This window comes from Copidosoma floridanum, unplaced genomic scaffold (genome assembly GCF_036245765.1).
Source record: "Copidosoma floridanum isolate Cflo_tuat_1 unplaced genomic scaffold, Cflo_Japanese_pri ptg000011l, whole genome shotgun sequence".
Lineage (NCBI taxonomy): Eukaryota > Metazoa > Arthropoda > Insecta > Hymenoptera > Encyrtidae > Copidosoma > Copidosoma floridanum.
Window position 1 is genome coordinate 4,726,991 of NW_028321888.1, and position 18,448 is coordinate 4,745,438.

Below are 18,448 nucleotides of genomic sequence, written 5' to 3' on the forward strand. Positions count from 1 at the left end.
GTCCGGTGGCTTTTTCTCTATTTATAACCTCTTCAGGTAAATTAGTTAAACAATTTTAATCACTTTTACTTAATCCGATTTGTTTTAATTGATTTATTTTCTATTTGGTTTGGATACAAATTAATAGTACAAAGTGATAAAGAAAAGAAAAGAACAGTAAGTCACTCTTTAACAGACATGTTTACCAAGTAACTTGTATAATTGAGCACTGCTCTTGATGAGTGGGAGCGGGCTACTAACTAAAACGCCACGCAAAGAAATTCACCTTGCTTTAGTTAAAACTTCTTTATCTTATATGCTATGGAGCTGGTACTTGCTAACTTCATGTGTTAAGGCTTAGTGGCTCGCTTCGGTTATCACTTGACACTTCCCAGAGCCACAAAGTACACAGTCAGCTTTGTTATGTGATGACTTTCGTTAAGTTTGACTCTTTTATGAGTCTTAAAATTTTGTCATTGATGGAATAAATATAAAATAAAATAGAATAAAAAATAAAAATTTATTTGTTTACGCAAGTCGTCTTTTAACAGTTACTGCGTGTTTATAATTTAACTTAATAGAACTACTATGATAAAGGCCCAGAATTACAACATCTATAATTTTATTGGGAATATTAACATTTAATTTTTCTTTGGTCTAATGCTGTTTATACCAATCATTCAACTGTTAATACTATTAACATGATCGTTACCTCCGCAACAAATGTCATTATTGCTGTCATTATTTCTACGGTAAGAACGACACGAAATTTCCTGTAACTTTTACTAGATTTCATAATTTTAAAAGTGTTGAATTGATGTTAAACGTCAAGTTGCTAGTTGTAATAAAGCGATTTTTTAAACTTATCATGGCGAGAGTTAAGATACTCAATATGCATATTTTTGTCTTGTGAAATTCAATTTAATGTAGTATTTTTCGTGATAATCATTCTATACTTATATTTAGTTTACTTGTCCTACACTTACTATAATAGCTAATGTAAAAAAGTTTCTCAAAGCATTGGTTATGTACGCCAGTTTCATACTTGCAGCAGAAAAAAATCGACATTGGCCGAAAACCTAGTCACCTCTGGCTTAATTTTCACCAACCTTGTCTTACCAACAATTTTTATTGACTGAAAATACTCAAACCACATTCAATGAGTTTTTTTAAATTTCTTTTCTGTAAATAATGAAGCAAAAGATATGAACTTTAACTAAATCAAATTTTTTGATTGTTTAATTATTAAGAATACATTTGTTTATACTCATTATCCTAAGTTTATTTAGAAATAAGTACTTTAAAAAACAAAATTAAAATATCTTAGTTTTAGGCTTTTTGTAAAAAATCGTGTAATAAAGCACGCAGCAATGAATTTCAAAAATCTGTAATTAACTAATTAAACATTTTTTGACTTGAAGAACAATTTTTTTTTTAAAGATATCTTTAGACTTCATTTTAAATTTTTTTTTAGGGAGTGAAACAAAATTTTGAGCTACTCAGTAAAAAAACCAAGTCATATCGAGCAATTCAAAAAATAAAAAAATATGAAGAAGAATTTGACCAGAATGACTTTGCAACCCAAGCTATTGAGATTTACAAAAACGCTCATATATCATTGATCAGGTATTGTAAACATGTTTTTGTATTCTTAGATAACATGGTGTAATAATTGAAGATAAATTATTAAAAAATTCGGCTGGATGGCTGTGAAAAATGGATCGTTTTAATACAAATTTTATTTCAGAATTATTGTGTCAAAACAAAATTTACCATTTTACGTATTGCTTAATCTCCTTGCATTTTTGTGGTGTAGTAGAGTATCGACAGTCGAGTACAGACATTAAAAAAAAAAGATTAATATTTTAAGATTTACTTATTGGAGAAAACTTACTAGTTTTCTAATAGGAATCCTTTAATTATCATAATCTTTGTCAAACAGTCGACTTCGTCTTGATTTCGTGCTGCTGAGCATATGCATTGTATTAAAATTTTACCAAAGTAGTTTTCCTTTTTAATTTTTTTTAATCCAGTGATATACATATTTTATGGTGGAGAGTCTTTGAGTTTGATTAAAAAACCAAACAAAAATGTGGATTTTCTTAAACTTTCTATTTTCTGCAGAACTGTGCTAAATATACAAAACGATGTGCCAGCAGGATAAAAGGGCGTTTAAGTGCAGGTATACTGGGCGCGTTTGTATGATCATAGATGTTTTTCTACATGTAAACTTTATGCTTAGTAATCTATCTTGCGAGGCAAAGGTGAACAATGTTTTAAGTTGTCGACTGTTCTACGTCTCATAGGGCTAGCCTTGATCCATGTGCAGTTTCTTTCAGTAAAATCATAAACGTAAAATGTTATGCGCAAACACTTATACCCATCTTTGCTGTAAAAATGTCTGTATTATGCATGAAGGTAAGAATAAGAGCTCATCTGCTTAAATTACTTTAAATCTTGAAGAAAACTAAAAGATGCGATTTATAATTGATACATGGATAAAGTTTAAGATCATTAACCTAGAAAAAATACAAAAGTTTGTAAACACGCTGATTGAATTTTTATTCGCTCATTAGTGCATTTTTATTAGATTTAACTCTTGCTTGACATAAAAGTTTTTAATACATGTTTTATCCCATCTTTGCCTTAGGTGACAAGAAACACACAATTCAAATTTAAATTTTCATATGGATCGAAAGCTAAGCTGAAAGAGAAAATAATATTGATTGCTTGGTAATGAACAACGAACATGTGAAGGGAAAAAGCTGTCGGCATAAAAAACCCTTTTTTTATTTAAAAAAAAAGTCGAAATTAATTGCAACAATACATGAACGAATTTACTAACAATGAATCAAAGAAAAATAGTAACATACAAAGAATACTGCATCCAATATATAATTTAGGTAGGTATAATTTGCGTAAGTAAATATTTACCGATATGAAAAAAGTATCAAAATGCGTAGAAATTGAGTTCCCTCACCGGTCGACCCTCGATTTTTCGTTTAGACAAAAGTGCTATGAGGACTAAAATATAGCCATGGGCCTATGAGTCCTTTCTTTTAAATCTGTATTTGGATATATTTTCAACAAGCTGCGAACTTTCGTTTTTATCAAGAGTTAGGATAACCGCAGTAAGAGTTGACTGTAAAGTTATTGGTTATTGTTTATTCACGTTGCTAAGGATCGTTAACCTTTTTTTTTTTTTTTTTTTTTTTAATTATTTAATTCAAACGCGTGGAATTTGTTTCTGTGTTCCAGTAGAACAATACATAGATTGACGTGTAATTCCTAGATCATTAGTAAAATACTAAAAAAATATGACACATCACGTTTTACATAAGGACAAAGTTATTTGTGGCAAGGGATTTATACTACTTATAATAGCTCTAGACGTGTGATGTTGCATTTTTCACTCCTGTCGATGTATTCTTGCTGAAGTCAAGCTGTCCCGAATGCCTTGCACTAAACCATCATAAAACATGAACACCACCTAAAACAACAAAATACTCCTTACACTACACACCCTCTGATATCTTGGTTGGTTCTGCTCCTGCGATGAGACTCAGACTTAAAGGTGATCCCGTCATTGACTGTCTGTTGAAGAGCGGATAGTTCTGGAGGGAACTAACCAGGATGCATGAACTAGCTAGATACAACAAAAATACACTGAACACCGAATAATTCTTTTTCACTTGATGTTTATTGTGCATTTACGAAATATGAATCTATCAACATACATAAAGAACTGTTACTACTCTGGCACCCTTACACAATTGGCACGATCACTTTCACACACACACACTCCTACGCACCCGATCTAGGACGTAGCCGGCCCCTCGTTACGGTCTAGGGGAGACCCGTGCTACCTATAACATCTCTCCCGATTGCAAGTAACTTGCCCACACTCATGCCAAAAAGGAGGGCCCATACTATCCATACAATATCTCTTTTACTAAGCAAGGCCCTATTGCAGTAGCCAGGTGGTCACACTCGACAGCCTGCCAAGACTTAGACCTTTTGTGACCTCTCAATACACTCATTACTTATGAAAATTATGACACATAAGTCAGTCAGTATGTAATAGAAAATACGAACAATAATTGACGCTAGTTACAATTATGATTTGTGATGATACACATATAGCTTGTAATACAAGAAGCATAAACAAAAATTAATGAAAAAGAAACATGTCTTAGGCGCAACTGAGAAAACTAGAAATTAAGTCTATTTAGTTTTTGGACTGAAACTTATTTTTTGGCATAAGTTTCTAATACATACTTAGGCTCTGTACGCTAACCAGTAACGGGGAACGAGTCAAGAAGAGCTAAAGGTTACAAGTCATAAGGTATAAAGTGAGTAGGTTTTAGTAGCGCAGGTTTTAGAGACTACTCGAAGATGACCGTTAACATCTATTTTGTAGTCTAGATCAGAAATTTGTTCCAATACCTTATAAGGACTAGTACAGTATCTTTCGAGAGACTTTTCGATTGGAGGTGCTTTCAGAAAAGTATAAGAAGAAGTTTTTAATTCTTTAAAGAAGAAGGCATGGAGCTTATGTCTATAAGCCACCGGAACAGGTTTGATATTTTGCATATGTACACGAAATTCCTCCAGTAAAAGCAGACGATTCGGAGTAAAATCGTCCGGTACACAAAATTCGCCAGGAACACGAAGAGTTGTTCCATACTAAAACTCGGCGGGGAATCTTTCTGTATCTAAACGTACAACAATTCTCAAGCCCAAGAGTACAGTAGAGGGTTGGCGCAGCCAATCGTGATTTGGAAACATACTTTTTATAAAGATGACAAATTTGGGGGTCACCTTCTGAAGAGCCAGAACGAAGTTTGGACTTGCACTCTGCTATGAGCGTGCCCAATATGAGAATTTCGAATACTTCATTTTCTCGTACAGTTCGTTGCTTATTTTGAATGTAAATTTTTATTTACTATGTATTAATTCATTTGGTTAGATTATACATTAATTAAATAGATAATTTATTTAATGAAATGTATTTTTTAGGTACATGTTTCGAAAGTTTCGAAATCAGTATATATTAGCAAAGCAACTTTCATATTATGTAGTAATAAACATTTATTTCTGTATCATTAATTTTTTACTTTTAAAGTAAATAAATAATTGTTTAGATAATTTTTTTAATTTTTTAAAATTTTCAAAAATTGAAAAAAATTATTTTGTACTGTACAAAAAAAAAATTAATTTTTATTGTATTTTATTCCCTTACAATTTCTTCATTCGTGATTTAAGTGATTTTTTGACTTAAGGACGCGCTTTACATAGTTAATACCGGGGAAAAAGTTCAGAAAAGTGAGAGGAACGCTAATGTGTGCAGTAAAGCTAGCAATTGTTTTTCTCGTGTAGATGTGCTCACATACATGCTTTTACGCACACTTCATCCCTTCTTTCTAAATTCATTTTAAAACCAACTTGTGGGTATATTTGAAAATTCGATAGGTTTATGTAAAAGTAATCTTTTGTACCCAAAAAATTGGGAGATTCCTACAAATCATTTAAATGCCATTTAATGTTATTTTTTCATGAAGTTATATGTTAAATATCGACTTTTTTAAGTATAATATATTTAAAATAATGGCACAGTCAAACGAGCTGCAATTTTGTGGGTATTTTTGATGCTATTTCAATTTATGTTCGCCATTTGAATAATATCTGTCAAAAAAACTTATGTGTGATGAACGTCCTGAAGGGACATTCACTGGCATGTTATACTACCCTATTGAAAAACGCTCCACTACAGGATGGTTTTTCTTAATTTTCTATAAACAATTATATTTTGGGTATCAAATATGAACAAAGAATAAGTGTGGGATCGTATGTGATAGATGTGAGTGTGACGTTACAGATGTAATCAGCATAGGCAGTAGGAAGTTGTTCTGAAATCACCGGAGGATTTGATGAAAGCGCACAGTCTTGTTCTGGCCAGCCTACATATTGGTTTTATTGTCTTGTGCCATAATGTATTGTTTATAATCGATCATTTATTAAGTATTAAAGTATTTATTAAAACCGCACCCAATTAATGTAGATAACTCATTTCTACGATAACTGCACTACTTTTGTACACAATATCGTTTCATGGAAAGTAAATTTATACTTATTATCATATTATCTGCCATATAATTTTGTAGAAGTATAACTTCTTACTTGGGTACCCAAGCAACCACTGTCCACTAGTTTTTTAACACCTCTAGTGATAAACAAATAATAGAAAATCAGAGCAAACAATGTAATAAAAAATTTTATTTTTTTTTTTTTAAACTTTTACCAGTTTGATGCACGCAATGAAGTTATGACGCCCACTAATGGGATGAATTCTGACCAAAGTATTTCAGATAGAATTGGTTGATGTCATTTCCTTAGGATGAAAATTCTATCTGTGATAATTGTATCTGTGAAGTCATAAGCATTGTTATTTCTGCTTTTATTGATGTGAATGTGTTAGCTTGTGCTTTCTGCTCTCTGCTTTTGCCGTGAGTAGGGCCGTAAGTAAGTAGGAAAGTATACAACAGTTATAACATTCTTCTTAGATACAGGCATAACACTTACACTGAACCAACACAGGCATACTTACAAGCCGTTCCTCGTGGTGGCTAGCAGAGTTCCTCTGTGACTGCAGCACAGTTCGGCTGATTCCAAAAAAAACTTTCAGAAAGTAGAAAAAAGTATCAAGTTAGGGTTTTTTTTTCTATTGATACAGCTTCAGCTCACCTATAAAGGTCATAAAAAACTCATCATCGTCGATTTCTATTTACCTACTCCATAGTAGTAGTTGTAGTTCTACCTTTGTCCGAGCACTGTTGATACGATGTATGTGTTTAATGTTGCATAGAAATTGTAATTTGAGAATAATTTAAATCTGATAAAAGAAAAAAAACTTCTGAAATTAAGTAGAGTAAAGAAATAATGTATTTTACTAATATATAAAGTTAAGTCGCTAAAACCGTTGAAATCGCTAACCGCTGAAACTACTCAACCGATCTAGCTGAAATTTCGCATACTAATTCTTGACACTTCCTAGATAGTTTTAGTACTGTTTTGATCTGCAAAAGATTGATAACAAACTAATAAACAAGCTAAAAGTTTTGCAAAAATACGCTAACTTTTCATTTTAGTTCGGTAGGATCTGCTAGGTGGCGTAGAAGTATCATGTCCCCGAGCAAAGTACCTAATGCCACAGTCGATCCCTGGAAGTGCACGAAACATAGAGCTGGAAGTCGTGCAGCTGTGTGTGCCGGCTGCCGACAACACTGTTTTCTAATGGACAAGCGACATACGTCGAACTCCATCCCGGTCCACCAAGGTTTACGAGTGCCACCAATAAAAAGGTATTTTAGATGACGTCTCCGGCAAAACATGAGGAGATGTGTCCAGCCAGAGCACAATCTGCTCTAGTAATTGGGGGTTTTATGGCCATTCTTGCAACTGACCTGGTGCTACCAGATCCGATTTTGCTATAACAACAAGCCATGGAAAACAACCTGGAGGAGTTTGTCAGCCACATCAACTGGAAATTACCTCAGCTTTTTCCTTAGTGGTTCATCCCTGTGGCATACGCACAGAGAAAATATTCTCCAAGCCCACTTTCCCGACGTACAGTAAATAATTGATTATCCAGGGAACAACCCGAAGACAAGATATTCTTCGGCAAGCGGTGCACCTTTCTGCAGCACAGTCTCTAAACGCATAAAATCCTAAAGTGCAGGTCAAGCTGTCCACAACTGGCTCTCCATTATCAAGAATAATAATGATAATAATAAAAAATGACTGCAAGTATTACCACTGGCCCTTTTTAGGGCCATCAGTAGTATTGAGATTCCCTAATTAACCATCTATCTCATCGGTTATTTTTAGGGCCATCTAACGTTAAACTACCGTGCCAATAAATGCAGTTTTAACATTATTTCCAACAACGATTCGTTAACTAAAATACTATATAAAGCCAGCCACCATTAAATCACGTCAGTGATTGACTGGAAGACGTCACGAGCGGAGTTGTGGCGAATTCTGTCGACTGACGATCCTACAATTACCCTCTCGACTCTAAGCATTCTATCAGGAATCACCGATCCTCATCAGGGTTTGCGCTGGGTGAACTCAACAGCTATAAAAGAGAAATAAACTTAAGCAAACGGGACAGTAGCCAATGGGCTAATATTACGCACCAATCCCCCTACCTTAGATCACAAAAATGACTGAGCTCTGCAAAAAAAAGTACTGTAAGCACCAACATCTCTAGAGTAACACCAGAAGACATTGGCAAAGATCTCTAAAACAAGCTCCAACACTTCAGGCTTTTTAATTTTTCGTTTGATTGGTTAGGTACTACAACAGTAGGCCAGAGAAGATCACCCTGAAGAATTCAGGCAGTCACGTTGGCTGGAAAATTCAGTCAAGAGAGATTTTAGCTCACTTGTACTTTTTAGGACCATCGGACGTTGAACTACCTTGCCAACAAATACATTACAGCTTAATAAAGTTGACAAAAAACAGCTTTTAGGGCTCACAAAAGATTTAACTATGCATGTAATCGCAAAAGGGTGAATCAGAAGGGAAACTTCAAATGCTTTAAATATTTAGAATTTTTCTCGTCAGGAGACTGACGTAGAACATTTATCGAGATTGAAAGAGCAGCTTAAAAATCGAAAAATAAAGAATCCATTACGTCAGCGATCAGCTCTTCATAATAACCCTGATGACAGTAATCACTTAACTTTTGAATAGGTAGGATAATACATATTTTTATTCATTGTGGCGATGAAAAATAAAGAAGTTAAGCTTCAGGACTTTGTTGCACTGGTAATTAGCAATGGTAATAGAAAATAAACTGTATAGATTCCAAATATAAATATTTTTAGTTAGATGTTTTTCGTTCTAAGAAGTGTCATGAAAAGATATAAAATTTTTAACTAAAATGTTTTACATTACCTGCTAACACATTACAGTATTCCATTCAGTGAGTCTTGAGCGAAGCCGAGATGGGGGGGGCTGCTAGTAAAATAATATTTTTTGTAAGCGCAGTAAATGAGTTAAACGACAGTTATTGTTAATTTTATTATTTATAATCGTTTGATCATTACACGTTATTATAAAAAAATGAATTTTTTCAAGTTGTGTTAAGTGACGACTTGCGTAAATAAATAAAAATGTATTTTTATTTCTTTTTATATTATATTATTTAAGCATGGCGTTTTAATTAGTGGCTTTTCACCGCTCCTTGAGTGTGGTTCCTAAATATTAGTTCAATATTTCTATCTAACTTGTTATATAGCTCGATAAACTCATAGTTATATTGCTAGACAAATTCATAGTTATTATTGTAATTTATTGTGGAGGTAAAAAAAATTAAAAGAAAAATCATACTTGACTGTACAGAATATTTTATTTGTTGAAATTCAATAAAGTTAATAATCTCAAAAGAAGCAGAACTGAGGAATCATATAAAACTAAATAAAACTAACTAGAAAGGTATATGGACATTTAAATTTTACAAAACTTAACGCTCTCTCTCTCTCTTCATTTATATTTTCTGCTTTTTCTTTCCCCAATATACAAACGAACAAATAGTTGGACTATCTGCTGTCCCGCAGCCTGTGAAGGAACGTGAGACTGTAGTCCACAATCTTTGGTTTTAAACCAAAAGCAAAATTAAATGATATTAATTATCATTTAACACGTTGTTCTGACATAAAAATTATTTTGAGTTGTACTTCATTGAATTCTGAATAAAATGAAAAAAAAACTGCAGCGCCAACTTGCGCCTTTTTTTTCTTCAAGTTGAAGTAAAAGAAAATTATGTTACTTGATTTCGGTAGATTTTACAACTGCGAAGAATGAAGGATTAGAAATCCATACTCTCTGCTTGGACATGATTTTGGTAAACGCCTAACTTTGTAATTTTAGAAACTAAATGAGGGATACACAAACATTTACATGAACACTAAAACGTACACGTACACAAATACACACACGTTTTTTCTCGTGTACCGTTGTACATAAATACATCGATAAAGATGGGAAGCTTATAACCACAAGAAGTCAGAGAACTACGATGTGACAGGTAAATCAGCATGGTGAGTAATTTAAACTTCTTGAATTGAAAACTTAATTTAAAAAAAACAAAATACCAAAACAATATTATAATTATAATTGCAAGTAGATAAATGTCTTATAAAACAAAGATCGCTTAAGAAATATTTTTATAAAATTAACTATAATAATTTTATTAATATAATATTCTGGCAGTATCATAACTAAGAATGGTTCTAAAATCATTATTTAATAAATAAGAAACTAATTACATAACAAATCAGGTAAACACATGGAAAAATGCGAGATCAAATTATTTACTCTTTTCGTTAGGTGGTAGTACTTCACAAAATGGATTGACCAGGAAGAAGATTTACGATTCAGTTAAAGAAAATCCGAATGTAACTGTACTAAAAGAATATATAATAATCGAAAATTTATATCAACGAAGTTACAATCACTTTATACTTTATCTGAGTCTCCTAAGAACATTGTTCATACATTATTATCCAAAACTTAAGCAAGATGGGAAAGAACAGTAAGGAGAGAAGATTTTTGTAAAATAACTGAAGTTGACTGAATAAATTGGTTGAATTGGGAACATATGATGAATAAAACTCAACAGTAATCGGTAGACCAACTGCAGTTTTTGAAACTTTGTCTGATAGAAGTGATTGTTTTTAAAAATGTGCGATATTTTCTGCCAGGGGGTGGTAAAAATCGGGTTAAGCGGGTAAATTTTAATGAATTTGACATTATATTCGTGATCAGCGACCCCAATAATCCTCTAGTTTATTATTTGAAATACATTACTTGAATTCTCGGCTTTTGACCAGCTTTCTTGGAATTGGCCGCACAGCGTGGCATGGGGGTCATGGCAGCAGATAAAACAAGCTTGTGAGGCCCCGGTAATGCTAGGTAACTGCATCTGACATGGCTGTACGACTCGTAAACAAACTAAATTACAGTGGGTGCTAAGGTTCCCAAGAATAAAGTTATACTTCTATAAAATTAAATGGGTAACAATATAATTATTATTATAAATATACCTTATATAAAACGATATTGTGTACAAAAGTAGTGCAGTTATCGTCGAAATGAGTGTATCTACATTAATTGTATAGTAATATGTAGGCATTAATAATATGTAGGCTGGCCAGAACAAGACTGTGCGCTTTATCGAATTTTGCGGTGATTTCAGAACAACTTCCTACTGCCTATGCTAATTACATCTGTAACATCACGCGCACATCTATCACATACGATCTCACACTTGTTCCTCGTTCATATTTGATACCCAAAATATAATTGTTTATAGAAAATTAAGAAAAACCATCCTGTTGTATGGCGTTCTTCAATAGGGTAGTATAACATGCCAGTGAATGTCCCTTCAGGACGTTCATCACACATAGGTTTTTTTGACAGATATTATTCAAACAGTGAACACAAATTGAAATAGCATAAAAATATCCACGAAATTTCAGCTCATTTGACTGTGCCATTATTTTAAATGTAGAATATTTAAAAAAATCGATATTTAACATGTAACTTTATGAAAAAATATGCCGTTATATATGAATGCCGTTAATTCGCATTTATATGATTTGTAGGAATCTCCCAATTTTTTGGGTACGAAAGATTACTTTTTTCATAAACCTATCAAATTTTCAAATATACCCACAAGTTGGTTTTCAAATGAATTTAGAAAGAAGGGGTCAAGTATGCGTAAAAGCGTGTGTACAAGTACATCTGTATGAGAAAAATAATTGCCAGCGTCACTGCATATATTAGCGCTCCTCTTACCTCTCTGAACTTTTTCCCCGTTAACTATGATAAACATCCTTGAGTTAAAAAATCACCTTAACTACGAATGGAATAATTATGAACGAATAAAACGCAATAAAAATCGATTAAAGTAGTTATAGATTACCAAAAAAAAATTTTTTATTTCGAAAATTTTGAAAAAATATGAAAAAATTGTATGATCAGTTATCTATGGATCATAACAGTAAAAAATCAATGGTTAATAAAAGAATATTTAATAATATATAGAAAAGCTACTTTGCTATAATATACTCAATGCTTAGTTCAAGAAAAATCATTTATCTTAATAAAGTTAGTTTATCAAATGAGTGGTTAATTTATAAAGAAAACTTAATTTACTGATAAACAGTAAATGCATAGCAGTGGTACACATTAAAAATAAGTTACAAACCGTACTATAACAAGAGGTAATCGAAATTGGTATATCGGAACCGCTCATACGAGAGTGGATAAGAGCCTCGGTTAGCGTGCAGGAGATGGCGGGTTACAGTCTTGAGGAAAGTCTTTTTTTTTTTTTTTTTTTTTTTTCTTTTCTTTAAAAACTTGTTAATGAAAACATTATAAAATTTAATTAAATTTAAAATATGTGCTGTGCTGTGGTAGCGCGGTGTCGTAAAGTGTGATGTGGACGGAACCGGCGCAAAGCGGTATGGCAAGGGTGGTGTGGGAAAGGGGAGTAACATGCAAAATCCACTTCTGTCACACATTTTCTCGCAAGGTCAGAATTCTGAAATCGTTAATTTACTCTCGTGCATAACGCACCTATAAAAGTATAACTTTATAACTCAAAAAAGAAGTGGTGAACTGACTAATCTAGGCTCACAACCACCGATGAGGCTACATGGCGGCACTTTTTAGTGCATTATTTGCACCAGCCTGTTCTGTTGGGTTCTCTGCTTTAATCATGGATAGTATGCATACCACTCATCTTCCCGGGGCACTTGTAGTATACCTTCCCAAACGTTAACTGCACATGAACACCATTTTTACACTTTATACACAATGCTGAGGAGGGGGTGTATAAAGATGTGCCTCATAGTCAACAGGGACTGTTAAAAGTTTTATGGTCCTTTATAGATGAAGTAAGAATGATTGTTTTTCATATCACGGTGTTATATCTGCAAGATGGGTGAATCGGATGATGAAGCCGGCAATGAAAGCTGCCCAACATTCAGAGGAACGCTGGATGAGGCCAAGAAAAAGCCCCAGGGCGAAAGTAAGAAGGCAATACTTCTCAGAGGAGTGTAGGTTAATGGAGACCCACGCTACACTGAGCATATTTATTAATGAGCTATAGAAAGCATGAAGCATATAGTAAAGCTTACAAAGAATGTAGCCTACGAAGGCAAGCTTAACATGGGTGACGGTTTGTAGGGACTTTGAGTCCTTTTTAGGATTCGACAGGATTAGCATCTCTTGCAACTTGTAGCGAGCTTGCTTGCTAATGCTGTAAGATACGATGATCTCCCGGGTGGATTTACCTAAAGTAATGCCAACGCCGTTCTCGGGTGGAACTAAATCCAAGTGGCATTAGAAGTGGGATTAGTTAGTATTGGTGGCCTTATAAAAAAAAAAGTTTTGACCCAAATTCATTCTCCACCTTAACCCAACCCGAACAATGAGAAATTTTTTTATATTCCTTATATTAGTAATGTCTTTAGGAATATTCCAAAACAATTTCTAAAATTTAATACAGTGACTGTTTCCAAAATCAACAATTTGCTTAAAAAAATTATGAAGATAGTCAAAGATACGGTGAAGAGAGAAGATCAAAATAATATTGTATACAAGATAAATTTTCTTGATTGTGATGTCTCTGATGTTGCTGAAACTTAACGCAAAGTCTTGACAAGGATTGGTAAACATAAGAAAATTACCAAAAAAGCTAATAAAAATTTTGTGATTAATAATCACATTTTTGAATTTATTTAGCGATGTAATTACGATGATGTCACCGGTTCGGATGAAGAAAGTAATTGGAAAAATAAAAGAATTTCTGAAATGATTCATATTAATCTTCAAAGCATGGCTATTTTGAGAAAAAGAAGACACAAAACACTTGTAGAGTACATACAACCCTTTTTCTCAAATGTTAAAAAAGTGGTAATAATTATTCAAAATATTATAAAATTTTTTTTGGCAAAAATAATTTATAATTGGTTACTTATTTTCCCTTGTCAAAAAATTTTTCTAGAACCTGATTATTACAAATGCAACGAGCAATTGCTAAATCATAACTATATTATATTATTGCAACTTTTATCACTATGTACATTACTATTTTGGAAGTTTACTTAACATACATAAGTTTTGTACAATGCTTTATTTTTCGTCTGTACATAGTGTAATTATTTCAATATCATGTTACATGTTATTTTAATTTATCGCTACATTATCAGAGCAAGTTAAATTGTATTTACTACTTAGTGATTAATTTCTGCTTTGTAGGTATGTATGGTACCTTTAATACAAAAATACCAAGTCCCGTTTGCTTATGTGATATCCTTTTTAACGGAAGGTTCATAATAAATGTTGACAAATATCTCCGCATTATATTTCATTTGTGGAGTCAACAAATGAAGTGCATATCAGCTGTTTTATAATAGGGACCTTTTTGTAAAAATTTTTGTGGACACTTTTTTGACTTAAGAAATTGTTTCAAAATGACAAAGATGGCAAACATCCACTGAAATATCGTCTAAAATATTGAGATGTATTATTGACAACCTTACCCATACTAAATGATAAATATTAAGAAAAACTTGTTTGATATTTTTAAGAAAGTGATTTAGGGTCAGGGCCTCGTCGTCTTTCGGGTTGACTGACACGTGCGTAAACGGCCAAGAATTCCCCGTGTGCTTTAACTCGAGTAGCACCGTTTAAAGTATCTCATCAGCTATGATTTCATCTTCAAAATCGCTTGGAACACCGTTTTAACCGATTTGATGAGCCTTTCCCACGCTTTTCCTATATGTGGATCCGTTTGCTAATGTGTACGAATGCTGTTTTGTTTTACCTACCCTAAATATTTCTTAGGTCAGTTCAGTGTAAGCTCTCCGAAAATTTGTCCTGTTACCTCTGTATCATACAGCTGGGGCGCCTCGACTAGCTGACAAGCGTTGGATTGCCATTACTGTTGAACTGGCTGACAAACTGCATGCGATTTCTAAGTGAAAAGCTCTTGTTGTGAGACAAGTACAGAGTACGCCCTAGTACTTGACTCTACTCCGACCCACTTTCTCTAATATTAGCCCAAAATAATCTACCCCACAGTGTGTAAACGATCTGTTTCTAATCTTCAGAATCAGTCTGGTGCTACAACAACAGGCCAGAGAAGATCACCCTTAGGTATCTAGACAGCCACGTTTGCTAGAAACTTCAGTCAAGAGAAATTTTAGCTTACAGGCCCTTTTTAGGGCTATCGGACTTTGAACTACCTTGCCAACAAATTGCAACTCAATAAAGTTGACGAAAAACAGCCTTTAGGGCTTACAAAAGTTTTACTATGTCTATAGTAGCCAGAAGGCGAATTGACACAAAACAGTTATCAAGATTGAATTAGTAGCGTCAAAATCGATAAATAAAGAATCCATTACGTAAGCGATTAACTTTCTTTTATAACCTTGACAGTAATCACTTTAAGCTTTTAGATTTTCAAATAGGTAGAATAATATGTATTTGTATTCATTGTGGCGATAAAAAATAAAGAAATTAAGCTCCAGGACTTAGTTGCTCTAGTTTCAAAGTTGTAAGATTGAAAGAAACAATTTTTTTAATTATCCATTTTTTTCAGTTTCAAACCTTGACAGTTTTAACAAATAGCTTTTTCTATTTATTATAACGTGAGAAAGTGCAAATGCACTGCCCTTTAAGGCCAGCAATTATTTTATGGCGTAAGGGACGCATGGTACATTTTAGCATAGTTTTATTTTTTTCACTTTTAACAGCTTTTTATTTGACCAAACAAACTGCATGGATTTCGAACAAAAATTTTTTTCATGAGAAGATTTAGTTTTGAAAAGTGTCAAGATAAGATGTAAAGTTTCCAATTGGAAACGTTTTACATTGCGTGTCAACTCATTATGGTGTTCCATTCCGGGGGGCTACTATTCATGGGCCAATAATTTACGGTTCTTTACGACACTTGATAGACAAAATTTAAGCATTATATGCCCTAATAAAATGTATCGACAAGAAAGAGTGAGAGATACAGGTCTTTTATGAGGAATAATGGGTGTACGGGAAAAACACACTAACTAACTTTAACTAGTAAACATAAGAACATTACTCAGACAGAATATACCTATCAAGTACAATTAAACTTGAACTTAACTGTATTACATGAACCCTTAAAGGACATCAGTGCATCCCATGATGCTAGAAAATCGATTTGAATACTAAACTTTAATAAAAAAGCATAGACAGATAAAGAACTAAGTGTATGCAATATAATAAATTAAATGGAGAACGGACGAACTCAAAAGTTGGAGGAGAAACGAACTCCTCTTATTATTTTAACACGTAATGTCATTGAAGCTATTATGATTATAATTATAATAGCAATAGTTATCAGAAAAGCAATAAATTGTTTCAAGAAGACTGTGAAACGTAGTGTCTCAGAAAAATTCATAAAACGCACCATCATTTCACTGAACGCAAAACCCCTAGTAACCATAAAACAAGAACGAAATAAAAAGGAACCAACTGAACTTTATGTCGGAATTAAAGAGAAACAAAAAATATCTAAATTATCTAAAAAAACTAGATCTACAATAAAGACACGGAGTTTGACACTCCCACGCCACACACCCCAAAAGTCGAAAGTAGACCCAAAAATCAACAGTAATTTGATAATGTTTTTTTCCAGACTTCATGATAAACTCTGGCAATGAAATAACAATAAAGACTAAAATCAACGTAAATCATCCTTTACGTACCGTTATTAAACAATTAGAGAATAAAGAAAAACATCAAAGGAATGCACATACTTCCAGATTTACATAGTTACATACCTTGATCTATGACTGCCACTTAAAATAGTGATTTATCTACTAAAAAACTTTATAAAACACTAAATATTGGCAAAGAAATTCAGACACCTTCTTTTTCCGAGATAAAAAAAAAAATTTCCCTAACTTCGCTACAAAACGACAATGATATACCAAACATTGATCCAAAAAGATGTTACGGGGTGCCACCGATGCGGATTTAATGAGGCGGAATTCGCAACCTCGAACGGGCCTGTGTTGCCTGGATACCCTTGGCGACACTTCATGTAAGGGATGTACGCGGGTCTAGTTTGCTGGGTCAAGTATCGCGGTGACCTTGGACGTCGTCACCTCTCGCGACGACTTTAACACAACACAGGGGGGACAGGTTACACACAGAAAAGAGTAAGTACTCGCGAGTATTATGTTAAAACAAAATGTATATTCAAAATAATATAAAAAGAAGTACAAAATATACTATACTCGTGGGTGTATGCGTGAGTGTGCATGTGTGTACGCTCGCGGCGCAAACTCGCGAACCGAGCAGACAACGCGAGCTATTCGAGGGCCGCTGCCCTTTACAATCAGCTGCCTGCTGGCAGGTACTTACGGCGATGCGGGGTCGCTTCTCGACGATGCCTCTTGCAGGCCAAGTCTACTCGGAAGCAGTGGAGCGGGTACGCTGAGGTCAGTAGGCATCCCTACTGGCAGCGTTCGAAGGCCGAGATCGACGGTATCGGCTTTGGTGATCCTGAGTCTAGCGTCACCTCCTATCCCAGCAAGATCCGGACACTCAGCACCAAGCACTGCATCGGGGACAGCTCAAGCACAGCCGCCACAACAACAATCGCAGGAACAGGAACACTCTGGAGGACGCTTCTCACGTCCACCAAAACAAAATTCGCTTCTCGCGGGGAAATTGCCTTGGAGAAATTCCTTCTCGCAAACCACAGCAAAAACTCGCTTCACGTGCGTTCACTGGGCCCAAGTTAATCTGATCCTTTTTTGGCTTTTTTTCCTTTTTCCTCTTTTCCTAACTGCACTCTACGCTTTTCTTCTTTTCCCTCTTTCCCTATCGGTCCTAGCCTACCGATGATGGCTTGACGGTATCTCACCGTCACAAGACTTATGTGTCTTTTACCGTGGAATGTAGAAGAAACGATAAGGGATAGAGATTTTTTTAGCCATTTTTTTTAATTTGAAAGCCTAGAATATTGTTATGCCGTTTGAGATTGGCGAGAAAAGTTATCACAAGGACATGTGAAATACATGGATTCTGAAAGCGCTAGTCTAGCATTAAGGAACGGTAAACCCAAGTATCGTACGAGATAGAAAATGAACATGAAATGAACTAACTCTATGTGTCAACAAGTTGAGTTTATGGTATATCAGAGACATGTCATACTGTGCAGAAGACCATGATGTACAGTAAAGCCGAACCAATTAAAAGGAGTGCAAAATAATTTAGAAACAAGGCCGACATTTGATAGAATCATTAATTACAGTAGGAGAAAATAAACCCAATGATAGAACCTTTATAGTCAACAAGCTACATCCTACGTCAAGAGAATGCATGATTTAGTTTTAAGATTTAC

General features: G+C 34.0%; 1 protein-coding gene across 4 annotated transcripts in view; it reads left to right on the forward strand.

Annotated features, from left to right (window-relative positions):
• mRpL45 (mitochondrial ribosomal protein L45) overlaps positions 1-18,448 on the forward strand; it is a 243,815-nt gene that overhangs the window by 142,111 nt on the left and 83,256 nt on the right. For all 4 annotated transcript variants that reach the window (XM_089589961.1, XM_089589958.1, XM_089589957.1 and 1 more), the window contains exon 3: positions 1,454-1,605. In XM_089589961.1, coding sequence (XP_089446087.1) covers positions 1,454-1,605 — 152 coding nt within the window. The remainder of the gene's footprint in view (positions 1-1,453; positions 1,606-18,448) is intronic.